Genomic DNA, 22,487 nt, shown 5'->3' on the forward strand with positions numbered 1-22,487 from the left:
TTGCTTGTTAATGAACAAGCCAAAGATATTTTCTCTCCAAGATATGTTTTTCAAACACAGAAACAGAATTCGAATAAAGAACAAAAGTTAAGAAAATAGATATCCTAAATCAGCCTATTTTCTTAGTATCATGGAGCTTAAGGCAAATAGAAAGTGATCTAAAAAAAGAAAAGAGCCTGTTTCCTAGGGTTGGGATCATTCTCATCACTTGCTTAATCTTTTATATATATATATATATATATATATATATATATATATATATATACCTTTATTTTTATGTGCTGAGGATTGAACCCAACACCCGGCACATGCTAGACATGCACTCTACCGCTGAGCCACTATCTCAGCCCACAACTTGCTTAATCTTAACTCTGATAGTCAGCTTTCCTTTGTGGACCTGGGATCATTCCTGCCAATGTGTCCCACCCCCCATTCTTTTTTCTCTGTGTACAGTGAGTATTTATTAGATAATCTAGAAGATTTTTCATCTGGTGGGTATTATTTCTCCAAAGAGACATCCTGGAGTGATGATATGAGAGGAAGAATTCTCTAATTCTAGGTCTTTGGCATGTGGATATTGGGACAGAATTGGAACAAAGCTTCAATAGGGCACAGTTCCACATCTGGGCACAGATTACAATGCAGATGACTTTAACCTTCAGGAAGTCTTTGAAGAAAAATCTCAGAACTTGAGTTTGATATCACAGAAATTCATATCTAAACCATTCAGATCAGATATGGTTTATTTAGGTTTCACATGTGTGGGTTAATTTTTTGGTACTAGTTATGGAACCCAGAGGCGCTTTACCACTGAGTTCCAGCCCTTTTTATTTTTATTTTTAGTTTGAGACAGGGTTTCACTAAATTGCTGGGGTTGGCTTTGAACTTGCGATCCTTCTACTTCAGTCTCCCAAGCTGCTGGGATTACAGGCATGTGCCCCCATGCTTGGCTGTATGGGCTAATTTTAAAAGGAAGACACAAAGGGCTTTGGGCTAAGGCTCAGTGGTAGAGCCCTTGCCTAGCATATTGCAAGACCTGAGTATGATCCCTAGCATCAAAAAACCAAAACTAAAACCAAAACCAAACCAAACCAAACCAAAGACACAAGAACTCAATTTGAAGCCATGAGCTTAAAAAAATCTCAATTGACCCAGAATGAAAACAGTCCTCATTACCAGAATTCTAGGCAGCCTAACAGTCAAGGCCCTGACCCTTATCTAGGAGGAAATCAGCCCTACTGCCTCAGCACATCACTCCCAATAAACCATTAGAATTTTTCTGTATGAAGCTACAAATACTCTGGTGTGGGACTGAATCTAGGGCAGATTTTTAAAGAGAAGGAAAGTTTTTACTTGAAATTTGCCAGCAAAGTAAAAGAAGGGCAAGTCCATTTTTCCAATGCCAGTAACTCTTGACACCACCAGACAGTTCTGAATGAAATATACCCAGGATGTAAAATCTAGTTGTATATGAGAAATTTTTCTGATAACTATAATTTATTATTTTAGTAGTCATAGTACAAACAGTATCCTTTCTCCATTTGTATCATTTACTCTAGAGAGTGATATCTAATTGTTTCCATCCTCAAAGGCAAACAAAACTTCTGTATTACTAGGGTCTTTATAATCTTCTTTGAACAAATTCAGGTTTTTATTTTCTTTACCTTTTCCCAGATCCTTATATCGAGACTGAGAACCATGGTCCACTAATTTTAATTTGGCTGCCAGAAAAAACTAAGAGATAAACTTCATACTGTTTATAACAGTTGTATTAGCCTGGCCGGCTGATATGTTTGTTTATCTCTTTCTAATAAGGACACTGAAACTTATCATATCCATGAATTCTGAAATCTTCAAATACTTTTTTTTTTTTTTTAATTAACCAGAGATTGAATCCAGGGGCACTTAACCACTGAGCAACATCCCCAGCACACGCGCGCGCACACACACACACAGACACACACACACTGCCCTCACTTTTCAATTTTGCAACAGGGTCTTGCTAAGCTGTGTAGGGCGTCACTAAATTGCTGGACCTAGCTTTGAACTTGTGATCCTCTTGCCTAAGCCTCCTTACAGGTGTGCACCATTGCATTGGCTCTTACTTTTTGAATAAGAAAAACTCTACATTATAAAAAGCTATCATAGTCCACTATTTGATACTTTCTAGCTACTGTTTTCAATGTCACTTGGCTTTTCAGATTCTTCTTAGAACCCCTTTACACATCCTACTTCACTGCCTTCAATTCCTTAACTATGACTGCTTCTCCATTTTGGGAAAAGTACATAAAACTAAATGCCACACCCTGTAACTTGCACAATCATTTTTAAAAAAAATATATATCAGCATCTTTGAACATAGAAAGTAAAAATTTATCTCAAGGGAATCCAAAACCAAGGCTGTTAATTACTGTGCACTCAAGGAAGGGGCCATATTTAAGTAGATACTAAGTTAGAGATAACAGATACTGTTGTAATATATATACAATTTTAGAATTTTACAGATGGGCAATAAAGAGTCCTATCCTAACAAAACCAGTGTATTATAGCAAATTTCAAATATATGAAAGAAAAGTGTCTTATGAAATTGGTGCGTTTTCTAATTTGTACAAAGATTATGTGCTAGTAGGGGCTCTGTTCTGAATTCCTTATTTTCTAGGATCAACACTATCCTCCTGAACCCAATCCAATCTGAAACATCAGAATCATAACCATTTTTGCTCTTCTCGGCTTATCAACAATTTCCAGAAGACTTCACAGACCTTCTAGATCTGATATTCTTTCAACTGTTCATACATGTTTTAGTCTCAACTCAATCTTTGTAACTGACCACTTTCTCAAATTTCCTTACCATTATTCTTTCTCTGAAGCTATTATTTTTATATGTACTCAATTTATAGTTAAAACAATTATCACTTCTATCATGCTAAATACTATGTACTGTAATTTAAGCCTCAAACTCTGAGATTCAGGTACAATTAATTATTAACTATGTAGAAGTAAAAACTGAAACCTAGAGACCAAATGAATAAGGCCACATAGTGAATAATCAGAACACTTCAATCAGATAATATGTGGCTTTCATCATGTCCCTCACTTTCCCAAAAGCTGGCTGGCACTAAAAGCCTCATTAATCACATTTAACCAACAGGCTTCAAAGTCTCCTGGCACTTAGCTCCCTGGCTTGAGAGTGTCAGTGGTGCTTGTTAAACTAAGTAAATCAAAGGTTCTTTTTTGCAATATTTGGAATTGAATGCAGGGGTTCATGCATGGTAGGCAAGCAATCTACAATTGAGCTACATCCTCAGACATTTTTGTTTTTGGAGAAAGGGTCTTGCTAAGTTGTCAAGGCTGGCTTTGAACTTATGATACTTTTGCCTCAGCCTCCCAAGTAGCTGGAATGTACCATCATGCCTGGCTACAGGTTAGTTCTTTTATAAAGCATACAGAAATTCATTCTAAAGTAGTCAAGGCTTTAGAACAAAACGTTTCATTCACATTTTCCAATGAGATTTGGAAAAGAACAAAATGAAATCTACCGTGTCCTAATATCAACAGGCACAACTTCCAAAAACAAACCTATATTTACTAAGAACTCACTTCATATAGGCCCAGTTGTAAGTTTTACACATATTAACTCAGCTTTACAACTGAGTCCTCACAGCAATCCTATGTTGGGATTGTCACAACTCCTTTTTCAAGTAAGGAAGTTGAAATGAGGCTTACATTCCAGAGCTAATAAGAACAGCTGGTATTTGAATTTAGGCACTTGGTCTCTAGAGCTTAATTCATAACACCATCCCATGAGGTCCCCTATTTCTACTTCCAATAACTCCTAGAGCTTGGTGCCACATATTATGAATGATACAAAAGAATAGAGCCTCTGGTATTTTTAAAAATTTATCATCTCATAAAAAAAGTTTCTTAGGGAAAATCCTGGGTGGTATATGCATGTGTAGACATGTAAAATGGATTACATATGGCAGTAACATGTAGGCAACTTTAGAATAGTTAGCTTTCAAGGAAAAACAAGGTGGGGAAATAACTTTCCTAAAACTATCTAGGCAATCAGGACATTTTAAAAAGTATACCTACATAGTTGTATGCACTATACATAGTTGTATGCACTATACAGTTCTTTTACTATGCTGATTCCACTCAGTTGTTTTCAACCTGTCTCCTTCCCTGGCCACTAAGTCCCTGGCAAGTAAAATAAATGACTAAATGTTCTCCTTTATGATCTGTAACAGCAGGGTCTGGTGTTCTGTAAGCAAATGACACTGAATATCAGATGGCAAACATGAAAACAAAAGCACTACACGATTATCATTAGCAATGTGACATGGCAATTCATAGACTTTAAAATCATAAGTATCATGCAAAGGAATGGAGAGTTTTAAAGAAATAAGACATGGACAGATCAGAGACTGAGAAAATGTATCCATGCTCAAGAAGCATTAGCCCAATGCACAAGTGCCCACATGCTCTGACTTCATCTGGATTATCATTGTTAATTTTGTAATTTTGATTCCTCCACCACTCCCAATCACTAAAAAATGTCCCTGAAAGGGAATCAGCACTAGTCAGTCCCTGTTACAAATAATGCCACCTTACGTATTAGCAATTTCTACCTTTTACTGTAGCACAATGGTTGGTGAGGAGGCTTTTTGGCCCTGGCAAAGCCAGCAACAAATTAAGGCTAGTATTGAACATATCTAGGTTAGCCAATTCTCATCTTATTTATTAGACTTCTAGACAGTGTTTCTGTATTTGTAAAATAAACTAGCACCCCAAACACTTTTGTTACATGCTTAAGGCTTCACTTTTCACCTTTAGTACTGACCATGACACAGAAGAATTATACTTTTAAAAATATTTTTACACATAAAAAAGGACTGCACACCTGGATAGCCTCCTGAGACCCAACATCTCACTGTCATGAGTGTTCCTGGGAAAGCAGAAATAAACATTACATGTGTAGAGAAATAAAACAAGCAACATTGGAGGGTCATGCACAAACCAAATATGGTTGAGAAAAAGAGGATTATTCAGTCCAAAGCATAAAAGATCTTAATACTTGGAACATTTTAACATGGAAGACAGAAAATAGATTTTTAGGAAGAGGAATGGGGAGGTGGGGGGGAAGAATGCACTCCCAGAATAAAGAGAACACACCCATAATCATTTTTTCTCACTCTTTGGTATTAAAAAAGAAAAAAAAAAAAAAAAAAAAGGCAAAGATAGAATCATACACAATACTTAGGAGTCAAGTTGCAAAAGTTGGCCCTGAGTTCTCTGGCCAAGCTTTACTCAACCTTCGAGGCTACAGTTTGCCTGACTTCTGGAGAAGTCTATTTCTTATTACCAAAGCCTCTCAACATAACTACATTCTGAAAGACTCATCACTTTATTTCCTTTGTTACAGACCAAAGTATAGGACTTAATTCTCTCAATCTTTTAAGGTACATTCATGCTTTCATCTTAAACCCAAGTTTGTTCTTTCACTGCTTTGGTAGATGAATTATAGTTGTTCTCTTATTTCTGTCTTTCACTTTGTCATACAAAATACTTCCTAGAAAACCTGTTCATATAGAGACTTTTTGTCTGAAATGGAATGGAATCTTTTTTTTTTTTTTTTTGGTGATGGTACTGAGGATTGAACCCAGGGTGCTTCGCTGCTGAGCTATATCCCCAGCCCTTTTTTTATTTTTTAATTTTAAGACAGGGTCTTGATAAATTGCTGAGGCTAGCCTCAAACGTGCAACACCTCCTGCCTCAGCCTCCCAAGAAGTTGGGATTTTAGGTGTGTTCCACCACACCCTGCCAAGGGAGTTCATAATTGTAATAACATAATGCTTAAGTTTGTATTTTACAGGAGGTTTTAGGATAATAACTTTCATTTCATCTACTTGGGTGTCCCACAAACTACAAGCCACAGAGATGTAATTTTTAAAGACTGGCTTGGATTTATGCTTCCTTGGAACTCTTCTTCTCTTAACACTCAACTACTTAAGAGCTCTCTTTTCATCCAGTGCTGGCACTAACTGTATCATCACTTTTGCCTCCATTACCTTCTTTTGCCTGAGAAGTTTTTATCTTTGATTGGTGACTGATCTGGAAAACACAGGTGATGCTGAAGTAGAGTTATATAATTACACTCAAAGATGTTCTTGATTTGATGTCTCTGATCTGGTTTCACATTTTTCCTCCGTAGTCCCTGGTATAACAAGGAATTAAGAACTTGGAAGGATGAAATTCATAGGCTAGTGACGGAGGAGACTCACATCTCAGGGCACACCACTCAATTTAGTTACCATGGCATAGCATTGCAAAGTCATTTTCAGAGCTAAAAAAATTTTCCCAAATGTCCTTTAAAAGAGGGAAAGACAGGATAGCTTCTATTTTCTAAACCACTTTTAAAAATCTTCTGATCTTAGCAGATCTTTTAATGTATGTATGGAACTGTGTCTACAGCTACTAATGACTTCTTCATTCAGTTTTGACTCTGTCAAGCCCTGCTATCAGAGTAGCTTATTCCTTGTTTAAGGTACCCTCCCTAGACTCACTGCTGCTGCAAAGACTGTAAGGCAGTAGGGTTTAAAGAAGACTACAGTGTTCCACAATGATCAGGCCACAGAAACTCCATGTGCATGATTCCTTATAGGAGCCCAGTTTCAGAATCTCACAATAAGATCCCCTTCCACAAAACCCATGAGAGGAAGAAAGGGTTAGGGAAGTTGAAAGAAAGATTAAGAAGAAAACCAAAAAAACATCCAAATATCTAGCTTAACATTTTATGAACTATAAGAAGTTATGATGGTATTACACAATCTGACATTCTTAAAATCACAAATAAAGATCAAACTAAAAAGGAAAAATAAAAGGTAAGGAGCAATGACTTACTTCACTGTAGCAGTAGAACTGAATTCTCCTTACCTTTCCTAATTCATATTACATCTTTGTAATTCACTATGTAGAAATTACCTAAATTAGATTTAAGTGGCAATCTTAAAAAGCCATCTTTCTATCTTTATCTGGATAGTAAAAATTACATGTTTGCCAAGGTGCATATGTAGGTATCTTTTTTTTCCCCTGTGTCATCTAAAAGCAATGTGGTACTTAAAGAAAAATAATAACAACTAATTATCCAATTTATAAATGAATTCCAAAAGATGTTATCAAATATTTCAAACTTATAATCAATACTTCACCACTTAAAAAAATATTTTTTCTGTACTTATCTAAAATAAACAGGAACTGAGATAGTTCCAGCTATGAGAAGATCATATACCTTTTTCTTTTGGCACTACCAGTATCAGAGGTGGCTGAAGAGATCATGCTGTCTCCATCCTCTATGTCATCTCTTCTGGCAAGCTCTTTCTTCTTTGCCTATAACAAAGCAGGTTTCAGGAGTCAGACTTACTCCGTTGAACACATGTATGAATATATGAATGTTAAAGAGCTAGACATGTCAGATTCATTCAGAAAACACCACGTAGCATGCACAAAATTAAAGATTCATTAAATATTTTTAATAACCCAGTTTAACAAAAGCCTGCATGACAGAAAAGTAGGTTAAAAAAATGGATCCAGAGAGTTAAAGAATCAATGTTAGCTACAGCATTTAAGACTACAAAAGGATTTAACTGGTTAAAAGCACTAAGGCAAGTTGTAGGACACCTTGTTTTGGTGGCCAACTCGAAGGTGATCTCTGGCACCCATGACTTCTAAAGAGACAGTGAAGTTAAGAAAAAAGTTGAATCTTTGAAAGGTGAAAAGAGATCTACTTTTCAACACATGCATTTTTAAAGATTTTCTGCCAAAGAGAGATGAAAGTCCAACCACAACAGGCATGGGAAATATACACATATACACACACACAGTACTGCGGAACAAACGCCTGACATTCACAACACTAAGAAGTGCAATATTGATTATACAAAATGAAGAGAACCTATGAGTGCTTTAGTTGCTTCCTTGTGTTAAGACTATCTTTCTAAAAAAGATTCTACCAAAAACTGTGAGATAAATTCAGTTTCTTATCTACTATTTTGTCTTAAAACCCCTAGATGGCCAGTGACTTCAGATGCCCCCAAAGGTGTACTTTCAGGGAGGATCTGTTAAAACTTTTGGGACATTATACAATGAATAATTACCTTTCAGATGCCTTTTCTTCTAGACTAGTCCCATCTTAACAGAGACAAAGTCTAGAACCAAAAAAATAAAACCTAAATGACAGAATATCATCTAGGATTAAAGGGTAATTTTCCTACAATCCTAAAATTACTCAGGAGATTCCTCTATTCATGAAGCTTACTCCTTTCTAAATTATTACTTCTCCTCAAAATGGTCCTAACAATTCTAAAATAATAGTTAGCAGTACTGTGGTTGAAATGAATAACTTGATAATGTTGGGGGAAATCATTCATCTCAAAAGAACACACTCAATAAACATAATACTATTTTGATGATACATACAACAAATTTAGCAAAACTAAGAAATCATACCTGCATGACTTGCTGCAATTTTAGAACTCGTTTATAGATGGCTGAATTGGGAACATTATAGCGCTTGGCATTTTCAAACATTAAATTCAGATCACACTCCAAATGATCTAAAGTTTCATATTCTTGGTTCTTTAATTTTGTTCTGTGAAAGACAAATAAATGGCTAGTACGATCCACTTTGAAAATGATGAAACACTTTTTCTTCCTGAAAGTACAATGCAAAAATCCTTACAAGCACTCCACGGTATCTTCACTAGTGATAGTGGTTAGAAGCCTTGCAAGTGACTGTGTTAAGATAAAAAGGAGGGGGCTGGAGATATAGCTCAGTTGGTAGAATGCTTGCCTCACATGCCTAGGGCCTTGGGTTCAATCCCCAGTACCACCACCAAAAAAAAAAAAAAAAAAAGATAAAAAAGGAGGCATGCCAGGCCTGGTGGCACATGCCTGAACCCCAGTGACTTGGGAAGCTGAACCAGGAGGATTTCAAGTTTGATGCCAGCTCTGGCAACTTCGTTAGGCCATCTCAAAACAAAAATAAAAGAGCTGGGGATGTAGTTCATTGGCAGAGCATCACTGGGTTCAATCCCTAATGGAAAAACCCTGATCATGGATAACAAGTAACTTTAAGAAGAAATAAAATTAGAGTGATTTTAAACTACCTCAATGAAGAATCATGGAGAACTACCCATTTCTGAAAATAAGAGGACATTTCAACCCGATATAGTGGTGCATGCCTATAATCCTGCTGCTGAGGAAAAGGATCACAAGCTCTAGGCCAGCCTTAGCAACTCAGTAAGAACCTGCCTCAAAATATAAAATAAAAAAGCTGGGGGTGTAGGAGGTGTAGTTCAGTGGTAGAGTGCCCTGGGTTAAATCCCCAGCATTGGGGTTAGGAAAGAGGCTGAATATTTTAGTTCATGCAGATTAAAATAACAATAATAATAATGGCAATGCCATGAAGAAACATCTGGAAAGATATTTACTCAAGGAAGATATAAAAGGATAGCTTAATTGATTTTCCAATGGTAAATGAGAGGTAAATTTGTCAGAATCCATTTATTGCTATCCTCCAATATAATTTATTACAAACTATGATGGCCTAAGCTGAGGTTTTTGCTTATTTTACTTAAAAGTCCTAAGTAAAAAGATAGGTTAGACACTACTGCTATTAATAATACCAGTTCTTTGAAAGGCCTTATGTACTTTGTGCTAAATGAAGAATCACTATTTGCTCTAACTCTATATGGACAGAATAAACTTTTTTTTCTTTTTTTTTAAGGATAAACTCTTAAATCTTGATTGAGGCACCTGCATTTTAGTCATCAAAATCACAAAAATATTATTAAAGAACCAAAATGTGTGAAAACAGTTTCACTGAATGGAGATTCCAAACTTTCTCTTAGAACAGAATTGTCTGTTATGCATATAAAGTTTTACTTAAAATTTAACAAAATACTATTCAGATTCTGTGTAGCACTTAAGGAATACGAATATTAGAAAACATATCTGAAAGGGGGAAAAAAAGCCAAAAACTAAGCATATATTCAGTCCTCACTACCAGCTAGCACCAGAGTTTATTAATCTTATTCCTGCCAAATCAAAGGATGCTAAGTGTTCTCAACACCTAAAAGAATCCAAATTTGCAAACAACAACTTAACAGATCTTCAGAGATTTATCAAACTAAAGCTAATCAATTGAGACTTGGAGTGAAGAAAGAGAGAAAATGGAAATAAACATGGGGAAAACAAATCCCAGCACAGTGAAAAATGGCATGAGGTACCACACTAGCTCCTATTCACTTCTGTGTGTGGGCCTGGGGATCAAAGCCAGGTACATGTTAAGCAAGTACTCTACTTTTGAGCTATCTCTCAGCTCTAGTTTTCCATTCTCAAACTTTTTTTTTTTTTTTTTTTGGTACTGAGGATTGAACCCAGGGGTGTTGTACCACTGAGCCACATCCATAGCCCTTTTTAAAAATTTACTTCTATTTTTTTATCTTTATTTATTTGCTTATTTATTTTTATGTGGTGTTGAGGATCGAACCCAGGATCTCACACCTGCGAGGCAAGTGCTCTACCACTTAGCTACAGCCCCAGGCCCCTTTTTTAAATTTTTGAGATAGGGTCTTGCTAAATTGCTTAGGGCCTTTCTAAACTGCTTAGGCGGTCTTGAGCTTGCAATCCTCCTGTCTCAGCCTCAAGAGTAGGTGGGATTATAGGAATGTGCCACTACATCTGGCTATCCATCCATTCTTTATTGCTTTTGGGGACACTCAACTATCTTCCTTCTGCCAATTAATCTTCCTAGGACTATTCTGCACCATATTGTAGACATTAGATGCATGTGGCTACTGAGATTAAATTTAAATACAATTTAAAATCAACTTCCTCAGTGGCACTAGCCTCATTTCAAATGCTCAACAGCCACACATGACTAGTGACTATCATATTGGATAACATAGGCAATAAAACATTTCCATGTTTGCAGAAAGTTCTATTGGATAGCACTGCCCTACACTCCACTGCTGCTCTACATAGCATACATAGAAGGGAGTCCAGGCACAGCAAGTTTCTTATTAGGCACCATGGGTTCTGTGACCCAAGAAGGGATTAGACATCCTACATATTGACCCTTCAAAATGTTAGTGTACTAACATCTAGGCCCAAATCACTTCCCTATTTCTCACCCACTCCTACTGGAGTGTCCACAAAACTGACATGGCGGGCGGCGTTGGGGCGGGGGGATGTGTGTGCTGAAATAGTGACTTAACAAAGCAAAGTTTACACCAGAAAATTCCAACTTGGAAGAAGGCTATTTTCCATTGCCCATTCATGTTGGTGCTGAGTACCTACAAAATGTGCTGCAACTTCTCAGGGATCACTACAGACACAGTGGCAACAGCAGTAGCAGTGTCTAAACCTCCTATGGAAGCCCTCTATTCTCTCTCACTTTTTGTGAACCAGGGATTCAACCCAAGGCCCCTTAACCACCAAGCCACATCCCCAACCCTTTTTATTTTTTATCTTGAGACAGGGTCTCATTAAATTGCTCAAGGCCTCACACTAAGTTGCTAAGGCTGGCTTTGAACTTACGATCCTCCTGCCTCAGCATCTCAAGCTGGGATTACAGGCATGTACCACTGAGCCTGGCCCTCTGCCTATTTTTTAAATTGGGATTTTTTTTTTTTTTTAACTGTTGTTATGATTTCTTACCATTGTTAATGATACTATAGTGGTTTAAGTATTCTGTCTGGCTGAATTGCCAAATGATCATTTTCTAACTGTATGCATGAGTTCAAGATCTGCCTGGGTAACAGAGTAAAATCCCATCTCAAAAAAAAAAAAAGAACAAAACAAACATTTTCTAAACAGGAAAAGGAATCCAAGATGGAACCATCTTTCAAGTACGGTTTCAGCTAATAAGTTCTTCCAGAATTGACTATGCTTATTCTGATGATTCAACTATCAATATAAAATTTAAATATGGTTTAACTACCATAATTAAAGTATCAATGAAAGGTGTAAGCAGGAAAGTTTTTGTACTTTGTTCTTAATCAAAAGACAAACAAATGGTTAGGTAAAAAGTTTAATTTTAAAATCCTTATCCATTTTAGGAAACAATAATATATATGCAGGCTAGACCATAAGAAAACAGATTTACACAGAAGTAATACAGAAAAGATCTTACCTAATCTGTTGTAGTGATATGGGCATTTTAATTTGCTGGTAATAATCAGGATATTTCTTCTTTGAAGGCAAATGGAAAAAAGGTTCAGCTATTAGTTGCCCTTGGTTATTCCGACAGCTCCTAACTGTGTCATACAGCTGATAAAAGGGATTTGAAACATCCATGAAGGAAGTGATGCTCTCAGCTTCTGACTCTCCTTCTTCATAACGTGCAGCTAGAAAGACAAAAAAACAAGTATTCACAGGGGAAGAAAGTAATAAAGCATGAAATAACCATATTTTATAGCTCCTTCAACAGACAGACATATATATTTGAAATTTTTTAAAAATAGTCTATAATCTCCATTAAAGATGATGCTAAGGATGCATGCTTAGAGAAATGTTTCATAGAACTATATGTTTAGAGAAACATTTCACAGAAATAAAATGCTAAATAGTAAAAGTTATACTGGTTATAAAAGGTTGCAAAATAGTTTTTCTTTCTGGGCTCTCCTCAGAGACTCCTTGGCATGTATGGCCAAAAGAAGGAAGAAATCTTTCAGAGACTTCAGAACTAAAATAATACCATGAAGTTCAGGGCTACAGTTTGGATTTGAAATGTCCCTCAAAGCCCTATGTGTTAAAGGCTTATCCCCCAGAGTGGTGCTATTGAGAGGTAGTGGAAACTTTTAACAGGTGGAGCCTAGTGAAGTGCTACCTCACCACGGGTCTGATCATAGACTAGAACATCCAGAACTGTGAGCCAAAATAAAGTATTTTCATAAGTTGATTATCTCAGATATTTGTTACAATAATAGAAAGCTGCTAACACATTTAGAATAGTATAAATTTACATTAGGCCGATAATGTCAGACATGATTTAACCTTAAGTCTCTGTGACTTTGCCCTATTGATTTATACCATCCCTGATGAATGATGTATTCCTTATAAAGGGAATTTTTAAATAGATGCTAAATCATAAAAACACCACAAAAAGTAAAACACAGAATCATCTTCAGATTTTGCTCAGTTCCCTGATTTCTTATTTAGTGCATAAAGATCACAGTTTAAATTGTTTTGGCTGGATCACCATAATTGCTATGTACTCCTCCCAGGTAAGACCAACAATCATTTATTAAGTACTTAAGTTGGGCTAAAAACTTGATAAGCATAAGCCTTAGGCAGTCCTAATACCACCACATGAAACAGATATTGTTATTATTTTTTCAAATGAGAAAACTGGGCAAAAGAGATTAACAACTTATACAATGTCATTCATCCTATAAAGCTGTCAGATGAGATTTTAATACAGTCATAGAGCTAGCTAGAAGCAAACAAGGATTTGAAACTAGTCATCATCTCTGATATTTCCTATAAAGAGTTTACACATCTTTTGTTGGATATATACCTAATTTTCTTTTTGTGCCTTATTCCAGAGAAGGATTTTTGTGTAATGATCTTATATCTGCAACTTATGATTTTTTATTCATTTTAGTAATTTATTTGAAGAGTTTGAGTAGAAAAAAAATCTGTCAACTACAATATGTATGTATCTTTCTTCTTTTCTGATCCTCATACATTAACTGTTGTAACTGTAGGCTGTGTAGTACTTTTTCACTAAAAAATGTAACAGAATTCTTACCCTATTTCTACACGGCTAACATTTCTCCCTTAAAAAGAGAAATGCCTTTTATCAGCTTAGGAAAAATCTCCTTAGTTTGCTAAGAATTTTCATCATGAATGAGAATTGTAGTATTTATCAAAAATATGTGATGAGCCAATTGTATTTTATTTAATGTTAATGCAGTAAATGGTACTTTATCTTTTCTAATGTTGAACAAACCTAGTATTTCTGGAATAAATCCAATTGTGTCATCATGTATTATATACACTGACAGATACAGTATGCTTCTAATTGGTTTTGATATCTAGGTTATATTAGATTCACAGAATGAACTGGAAGCTCATTTCATCTACTGTGCAGATGTTTTAATAAAATTCTGTTGTCTAAGAGAGTGAAATGCAGTGGTAGAGTGTGAGGCCCTGGGTTCAATCTCCAGCACTGAGGTAAAAATTATAACTCTTCTTTCTTAAATGTTTGGCTTGGTGTTTTCTATGTGGGAAGGTTTTTAACTGATAATTTAATTCTTTACTGGTTCTATGAATAATCTCAGCCTTTAAATTTTTTTTTTTTTTTTTTTTTTTTGGTACCAGGGATTGAACCCAGAGGGCACCTAACCACTGAGCCACATCCCCAGTCCTTTTTATTTTTCATTTTGAGATAGGGTGTCCCTAGGTTGTTTACAGCCTCACTAAGTTGCTGAGGCTGGCTTTAAATCTGTGATCCTTGGGCCTCAGCCTTGGGAGCAATGTGGAATACAGGCATGTGCCACCAAGCCTGGCTTAATTTTTGAATCAGTTTTATACATTTAACATTTTCTAGGAATTTTTTCATTTAAATTTTTAAATGTATATGCTGTAAATACATTTTCATTTAATCTCTATATGTCTCTCTCCTCCCTAATATTATTTACTTACCTTTTATGTTTTTCTCTTGATAATTTCAACATAAACTTATTTTATTAATAGTCTTAACAAAATAACTTTTCACCCCATTAATTTTTTCCATTATAAGTTTCTTTTTTAATGAATTAAATTTCTGCTATTAGCTTTATTACTCATTTTTCTAACTTATCTTATTAAAAATTATCTTATTATTTACTAATGTTGGATGCCTAGCTCATTCCTTCAGGTGCTTTTCTAAAGAGAAGCATTCAGACTTATGAGATTCCTTCTGAATTATCACTTCAGCTACACCCAATTAGTTCTGATGCATTATTTCATTGTTGCAATTGTTCAGTTTTAAGTATTTTAAATTTCTGAGATAATTCTTCTTTTAGCCTATGTGTTTATTTTAAAATTTCTGATGTTTAGACTTTTAAATTCTATTCATTGTTAGTTGATGTCTTAGCTGCACTTATCAGAAATGGGGACTATATAACACCTAATCTTTACTGAAATTTGTTTTGAGTAGATGGTCAGTTTTTATAAATATGAACCTAGGAAGAATGTGTGTTCTCTAAATGTAGAATACATATGATAAGCTGAATAATAACTACCAATATATACTCATGTCTTTGTCAATAGAACCTCTGAACGTTACCTTATATGCCAACAGGGACTTTGTGAATGTGATTAATAATCTTGACATGAGAAGATTAACCTGAATTAATCTGTGAATTATGTGGGTGTGCCCTTAAATGTAATCAAGAGGATCCTAACAAGAGGGAAGCAACAAGGTCAAAGCAGCAAGAAGAAGGGACAACAGATGCAGAAGTTGGAAAGATGCAGTTTGAAGATAGAGAAAAGGGGCCACAAGCCAAGTACAGATAGTCTTCAGAAGCAGAAAAAGCAAGAAAATACATTCTCCCCTAAAATATCTGGAAAACTGGCTTGCTGACCCCTAGATTTTAGACTTCTGATCTCCAGAACTGTAAGAAAAAATTTATTTTACACCACTAAGCTTGTGGTAACTCATTTCAATATCATCATACTTATGAGGAAGTAGATTCAATTTTTCTACTTATCTAGCAAACGAGAGAAGAGGAATTCTGTTGGACGCGTATTGTTTTCAAATTCTCCATAAAGTTCCATCTTCTTGATTTACATATTTGGAGCTCCTTTGTAATTCATCTTCCCAATGAAACAAATGTTTTACTATTGTAGGCTGAATCTTTTTTTAATCTTTTCACTTATCTCCGAAAGTTCTTATCTGATGTTAATATGGCTACCTTTTGACTATTATCCGTTCTACATCATTTTCTCTCTTTCATGTTTTTATATTTACCCAGATATGAATTTTAACCAATATCAAGCAATAAGCTTTTGATAAATCAGCTGCCAACTAAGGGGTGCAATCAAATGGAACCAAATAGCACATTTTCCAAAAACCAACAAACTTCAGGCTAGACCAACCAAAAGGATCCACTTTAGAAGGCATTTAATTTAGCCAAAAGCTAATGCCTACCAGCTAATGCAGCATCCTCTTCACTTTCTGAGCCATACTGAAGTGCCATGGTAATTGCTGACAAACGGCCCCCTTGGACTGCTCTTTTATTACTACAAAGAAAAACAAGACATTGGAAGACATTAGGAGCTGTTAACAAAGTACTTCATAACAAAGAAAAATAATTTCTTTTGCTTTTAAAATTTTTTTTTTTAGTTGTTGATGGACCTTTATTTTATTTATTTATATGCGGTGCTGAGAATTGAACTTAGTGCCTCACACGTGCTAGGCAAGCGCTGTACCACTGAGCCACAGCCCCAGCCCCAGAAAAATAATTTATATTAACTGCCTCTTTATCTTTTTACTACTTAATATTCCTCATCAATGTTATCCAAGAAAAACTAATTTTTCCTCTAAGAAAGTGGCAGTGGTAGTAGAAAGCCTGGAGTGGGCAACTTGTAATCTGCTTTTTACTTAAATGTAGATCTACTCCTTATTTTATAGAAAGTAAAGACTCAATCACCATCACCGGTTATTCTCTTCTAAGATGCTCATACTTTAAAATAACAAAAAAATTCTATTCTAAACACAAAACTTATTTATTGCAAATAAGTATTTAAATCTCACATTTTATTTATAACTAATACTAAACACTAACTGGTTAAAGAATCCTTAATCATTATTTGAGAGGTGAGGTAAAACCTACTACAAGTATCTCAACCTTTTAAATAAAGCACTTGATAAATAACTCTCATAATCCAGAAGTATGCTGGGATCAGTGGCACATGCCTATTAATTCCAGCAACTTGGGAGGCTGAGGCAGGAGGACTGCAAGTTCAAGGTCAACCTCAGCAACTTAGTGAGACCTTGTCTCAAAAAAGAAAAAAAAAAAATCATCCCAAAATATTATTTCAAAATAGCCATCAGACAAATATTAATATGCCTACTGTCATAAGTATGGGCCAACTCTCAGACTAAACCCTCTTTTTCTTACCGATAATACTTGCTAGTGGTATTTCTCTCTTCACCAAGGCTGCCTTTACTGTGCGAAGGGCCTGTCAGCCTGGTCGCTGACAAATTTGATGGAGTCCTAGTCAAAGATAAAAAAACCTCAGAAACTTGATAGCTAATCAGAATTCTGGATTTAAAAAAAAAAAAAAAAAAAAGACATTTTCTATTTTTTTCCTAATAGAAATGTTGAATTTTTCTGAGCCTCTACTATGCAGCAGGCTCTTCTCCAGGACCATGGGAGTCTGCAGAGGACAGCAGACCACAGCCGGTCCTTGAGAGATTATGGTCATTGTAGAGCCAGAGGAAATGATAACAAAATAAATGTGAGAACCAGGAGAGAGCTTTGAAAATAATCACCCAACCTTTTCATTTCAGGAAAGAGGAAGCAGAATTCCAGAATTAAGATTTGTTCAAACTTAAAGTTCTAGGAAAGGAAAAACCAACTAGAATGGTACTTCAGATCTTCGTATATTGCAAATAAATGCTACTGCACATTATATCCAAGTACCATAATATTGTATTACACCAATATGTATTTATAAAGGTAAGAGGAGGATATAGTGGTGTTACCTTAAGTGTTTCTTATTAAATAAAGCCCTTCAGCTACAATGAAGAGGCTAGATAAGCTACTCTACTCTTTTCAGAATCACATTATTAACTAAATATAATCTTGAAATGTAACATAAATCTTGTTTTCTACTGTATTGATTTTATTAGAAAATTCAGCAAACACAAAAACACAAAGATCTTGGAAATTTTTTGAGTAGTATGTGGTGGCACACATCTATAATCCCAATAATTTGGGAGGCTGAGACAGGAGGATTGCAAGTTTGAGGTCAGCCTCAGCAATTCAGTGAGACCCTGTCTCAAAAGAAAAAAAAAAAGGCTGGGAATGTGGCTCAGTGGTAAAGCCACCCTAGGTTCAATCCCCAGTACCACACCAAAAAAAAAAAAAAAAAAGAAAGAAAGAAAATTAATAAAGATCTTAAATATTTCTTAACCTACCTCATTCGAAGACTTGACTTAGCCATTTCATGATGTTCAATTTCTGCCTTTTTCATATAAAATATTTTTTTAATTGAATTTGCATCCTGTCAAAATAAAGTTACTCAGCTTAAAAAAGGAATAGAAAAAAAATTCCCTTGTTCACACACTGGGCACCTTTCATGGTACTCTTTCCATTTGGAGCTGACATCTATTCAACATTCACAAAGCTGCATCCTTTAACTTTTCTGTAAGCTTCTCAAACATCTTCATGAAGTTGTCACTAATTAAATGCAAAAAGCTTCTAGTTCTTTCACAGTTAGTGAAGTAATATGCAAAGATCTGATGGTAAAATACAACAAATCCTAGTTGTATACAACCTAAAAGTCAAATCCAAGGTTTTCTTTCTCTTGAAAAGGTTTAGAAAAATAATTAGATTGAAAAGTAAAATTTTTAACTGTATCAACTAACAATCAGTAATATACTACCAAAATGTCTTATCCAAGGACTAAGAACACAGGACTTCAGAATTCGTTTCCGATTTTCACTCAAACTTTCTCAAAAGATGAAAGATAGAGTTAACATTAACTAGCAATAGCAATAGTATCTGGGTCAGGGTTCAGGAAAATCTAATGATTTTACTACTAAAAGATTTTCTGAGCATTCTTTCCTAAATTCCCAATGATATGTGATTAATTCAAGGAATTTCTACAAGCAGGACTACAAAATTTCTAAGAGGGAATTACAGAGCAACGGAAAAGCTATTTTACATTGTATTTACACTATAAATGTTGCTTTTTATTATTTATGAAATTTAAATGTAGGGAATAAATCAATATTTAGCTGAAAAAAAAAAGGATTAAAAAAACCTTACTTTGACATAAGAACAAACACTTAAATGAACTGAACAGAACCAAGAATACAGAATTAAACTCCTACATCTTGGTTAAATGATTTTCAACAAGGGTTCCAAGATGATCAATGGGGAAAGAAATCTTTTCAATATGTAGTGCCAGGATAATACCCCATATAAAAGAATGAATTTGAACTATTACCTATTAATTACAAAAATCAATTCAAAGTGAATCAAAAATTTAAATGTAAGAGCTAAAACTATAAAATTCCTAGAAGAAAATATAGGTGTAAATCTTTATGAACTTGGACTGGGCAGTAATAACCTAAAACAAAAGCAACCAAAGAAAAAAATACATAAACTGGACTTCATCAAAATTAAAAACTTTTGTGCATTAAAGGACACTATCACAAAAGTGAAAAGACAAGAGAATGAGAGAAAATATTAAAAAACCATATATCTCTTAAGGGCATGATATCCAGAATATATAAAGAACGCCTACAACTCAAAAATAAAGAGAGAAGTAACCCAATTAAAAAAAGGGCAAAGGATATGGATAGAAATTTCTCCAAAGACATACAAAGGGCCAATACACACATGTAAAAATGAATTATTATTCATTACATAAAGGCAAATGAAACCATAATAACATACTACTTTACACCCATTAGGATGAAAATGGAAAACAAGTGTTGGTAAGAATGTAGAAAATTTCAACACTTGTACATCGCTAATGGGAATGTAAAATGGTACATCTACTTTGGAAAAGAGTTTGCTGGTTCTTTAGAAAGTTAAGTATATAGTTACCATGTACAAAGACAAAAAGATGGTGGTTCCCTAGGGCTGGGGATGGTGGGGGGGGGGGAAAGAGTGACTGCTAACTCTGTGAATATACTAAAATCCATCAAATTGGGTCTTTTAATTTAAATGGGTGAAATTTGAGCCAGGTAAAGTGGCGTATGCCTGCAATCCCAGTGGCTCAGGAGGCTGAGGCAAGAGGATCTCAAGTTCAAAGCCAACCTCGGCAACTCAGTGAGACTCTATCTCAAAAATTAAAAAGGGCTGGGGATGTGGCTCAATGGTTAAGCACCCCTGGGATCAATCCCTAAGTAAATAAATAAACAAATGGGCAAAATTTATGGCACGTGACATACCTCAATATGATTGTTATAAAAATTATTGAACCTAAATTAAAGTATTTACTATTATCAATGAAAATAACAACAACAAAAAACTAACCTTGAATACTTGAGAACCAGGCTCATTATAAGTTTTGGCATTTTTTGCTAGGAGATCTATATCTTTGGCCATTGCATGAATACTTTTGTAGCTTCCATTCTACAGTAAACAACAAAACATAACAGTTCCTCTTAATAAATGTTAAAAAATATCAGTAAAACCTTCAATTAAAAAAGAACTCCACATATTTTAAAATTGTCACCATAAGTCTAAGACTTTATTGGAAAGTATATATGTGAACAATATGTAATTTTCTTTCATAAATTATTCCTACTACCCATTTACAAATAAGTTTTTATAATAGGTAACAAAACCAGAACTACATTATTTTCATTAAAAAACTTAATTTAAAAAAATAAGTAAGATAAATGTTTTAGTTAGCCAACACATGCTTACAATGATCCAAGCTCTGTTCTGGGTGCTTCATGAATACTAATTCACTAAAGTGGCCTTAACAGTGTGAAGGAAAACTCCCTTGAGTTATTAGGACCACCTCAGGTAAATTATAAAATCAGTCCAGCATAGAGGTTAACATTTTCTATGTACTATTTTTGTGCCAGAGCTGTCACATCTTAAAGCTCACTTGTTCCAAAATAACCTAGAAATACTCACATAGTTGCCTCAATTTACAAAGGAAAGGAGGGAGGAATGCATGCTAGGTAAAAGACACACATATAATGTGTATACATGTACTTAATGATATAAGTACACAGGAAGAAGAAGTTCTAGAGAAACTGAAAGAAACCAATTTAAGTGGGGAGGGTGGGGAAGGGTACAACTGTAGCACAAAAGTGTATGGACAGGCAAAGGCAAAATAAGGCAGAATCCAAAAAAAGCAGGCAATGTAGATTGGATGGTTATCTGTTATGTGGAACTAACACTTTTGAATGCCTGTCTTATTTGGAAGGAATCCTAGAACAGGTGACAGGGAGGGCCCTACTTCCCACCATGAGGGTGAAAGTGGGCAAAAGTTTGCTTTACCCACAACCTATCAGCAAGGCAAAGGGAAATAATCACGGACAAGCTAATTTGTGCTTGGGTCTTCAGTGACTAAAGCAATGGCCAGGGAATGGCAGGAATTCTTACTGACTCCTGCAGAGGAAGAGAATCTAAGCAGGGCCCACAGTGGCAAATGACAGTAGTAATAACAACTGTACTACAAGGAGGTTGTGTGTAATCTTGGCAGTACCATGACATCCCTGAGTTCTATTTATTTTCCCAAAAGTAGTTCCCCAGTGTTTCATTCCAACAATTTCATAAGCGATCCTTTTTCATAAATTCCTTTTCTGCTTATGGTAGCCAGAGTTGATTATTATTATGGAACTGGTACAAGTTGTTGTGACAAGTGACATTAAGTTTCTGAGCTGTGGAATAGTGGGAAGAAAGCCAGGGTTAGGAAGCAAGATATAGAAAGTGACTAGAGAGCTTTTTGATCAGAGAGGTAGGAAAGATTATTCCAATAATTTGGAAATAAGATGACAAGGATCTTGATCAGGATGATGGCAAAAGAATATTATTTTGGGAACTTCAGAAGAAAGAACAAGATGAGGCAAAAAGGCAAAGAGAGAAGACTGGGACTGACTTAGAGGTGTTTAAAATCTGATTTGATTTTCAGTATTACGAAAACATCATTCCCCCTAGATAGATGAAGACCAAGGGAATCAGAAAGTGAGCATTCTGTGCACTTATTGGGCTGCCTCAAAACCAGATGATAATTTGGTTAGTCCCAATTTTAACATTCTGTGAAAATGTATCTATGGAATCAATAATTACTACATTGTTACTCTTTAATTTGTTGCTGTCTTAAAATTTAGAGCCAAGGAAATTTCTCTCTCTTAGCAAACCACCGTGCCACACTCTCATTACTCAATAAGACTAAGTAACACATTGTTCTCCTTTTTGCTTTGTCTCCCAGGAGTAGTGTAATCTTCTTACCCTGGGAAGATGAGTGATTCCTAGTGATTATGGGCTCATCTAATAGTTGCTACATGAGACAGTTTACATATATCATCACAGCCAAGTGGTTATACTATACCCAATATACAGCAGAGGAAGAAGACAGTCACATGACCCAAGTGATACAGCTAGTTAAGATGAAGAGCTAGGAAAAGAAGCAAGATCCACTCTAGAAACTAGATTTCTGGAAGAATGTATATCTTTCTGCATTCACCTACCTTAACATATAATCATCAAACCGCAAATCCTAATCATACATTCACA

The 22,487-nt window shown here is 35.3% G+C and overlaps 1 protein-coding gene across 40 annotated transcripts in view; it reads right to left on the minus strand.

The window, feature by feature from the left end:
* The window catches only part of Pbrm1 (polybromo 1), a 93,661-nt gene that overhangs the window by 51,127 nt on the left and 20,047 nt on the right, over window positions 1–22,487 (minus strand). For 19 of the 40 annotated variants that reach the window (XM_046452810.2, XM_058582123.1, XM_046452808.2 and 16 more), the window contains 8 exons: window positions 20,268–20,366; window positions 18,197–18,282; window positions 17,175–17,270; window positions 16,202–16,293; window positions 12,197–12,410; window positions 8,509–8,650; window positions 7,292–7,389; window positions 4,904–4,948 (listed from right to left, as the gene is read on the minus strand). In XM_046452810.2, the coding sequence (XP_046308766.1) occupies window positions 4,904–4,948; window positions 7,292–7,389; window positions 8,509–8,650; window positions 12,197–12,410; window positions 16,202–16,293; window positions 17,175–17,270; window positions 18,197–18,282; window positions 20,268–20,366 (872 nt within the window). The remainder of the gene's footprint in view (window positions 1–4,903; window positions 4,949–7,291; window positions 7,390–8,508; window positions 8,651–12,196; window positions 12,411–16,201; window positions 16,294–17,174; window positions 17,271–18,196; window positions 18,283–20,267; window positions 20,367–22,487) is intronic. The other 21 variants (XM_058582116.1, XM_058582127.1, XM_046452829.2 and 18 more) reach the window with 3 other exon arrangements.

The sequence above is a fragment of the Marmota monax genome, unplaced genomic scaffold (genome assembly GCF_021218885.2).
Source record: "Marmota monax isolate L192 unplaced genomic scaffold, Marmota_monax_Labrador192_F-V1.1 WCK01_AAM20220418_F8-fsc00042, whole genome shotgun sequence".
NCBI classification, from domain to species: domain Eukaryota; kingdom Metazoa; phylum Chordata; class Mammalia; order Rodentia; family Sciuridae; genus Marmota; species Marmota monax.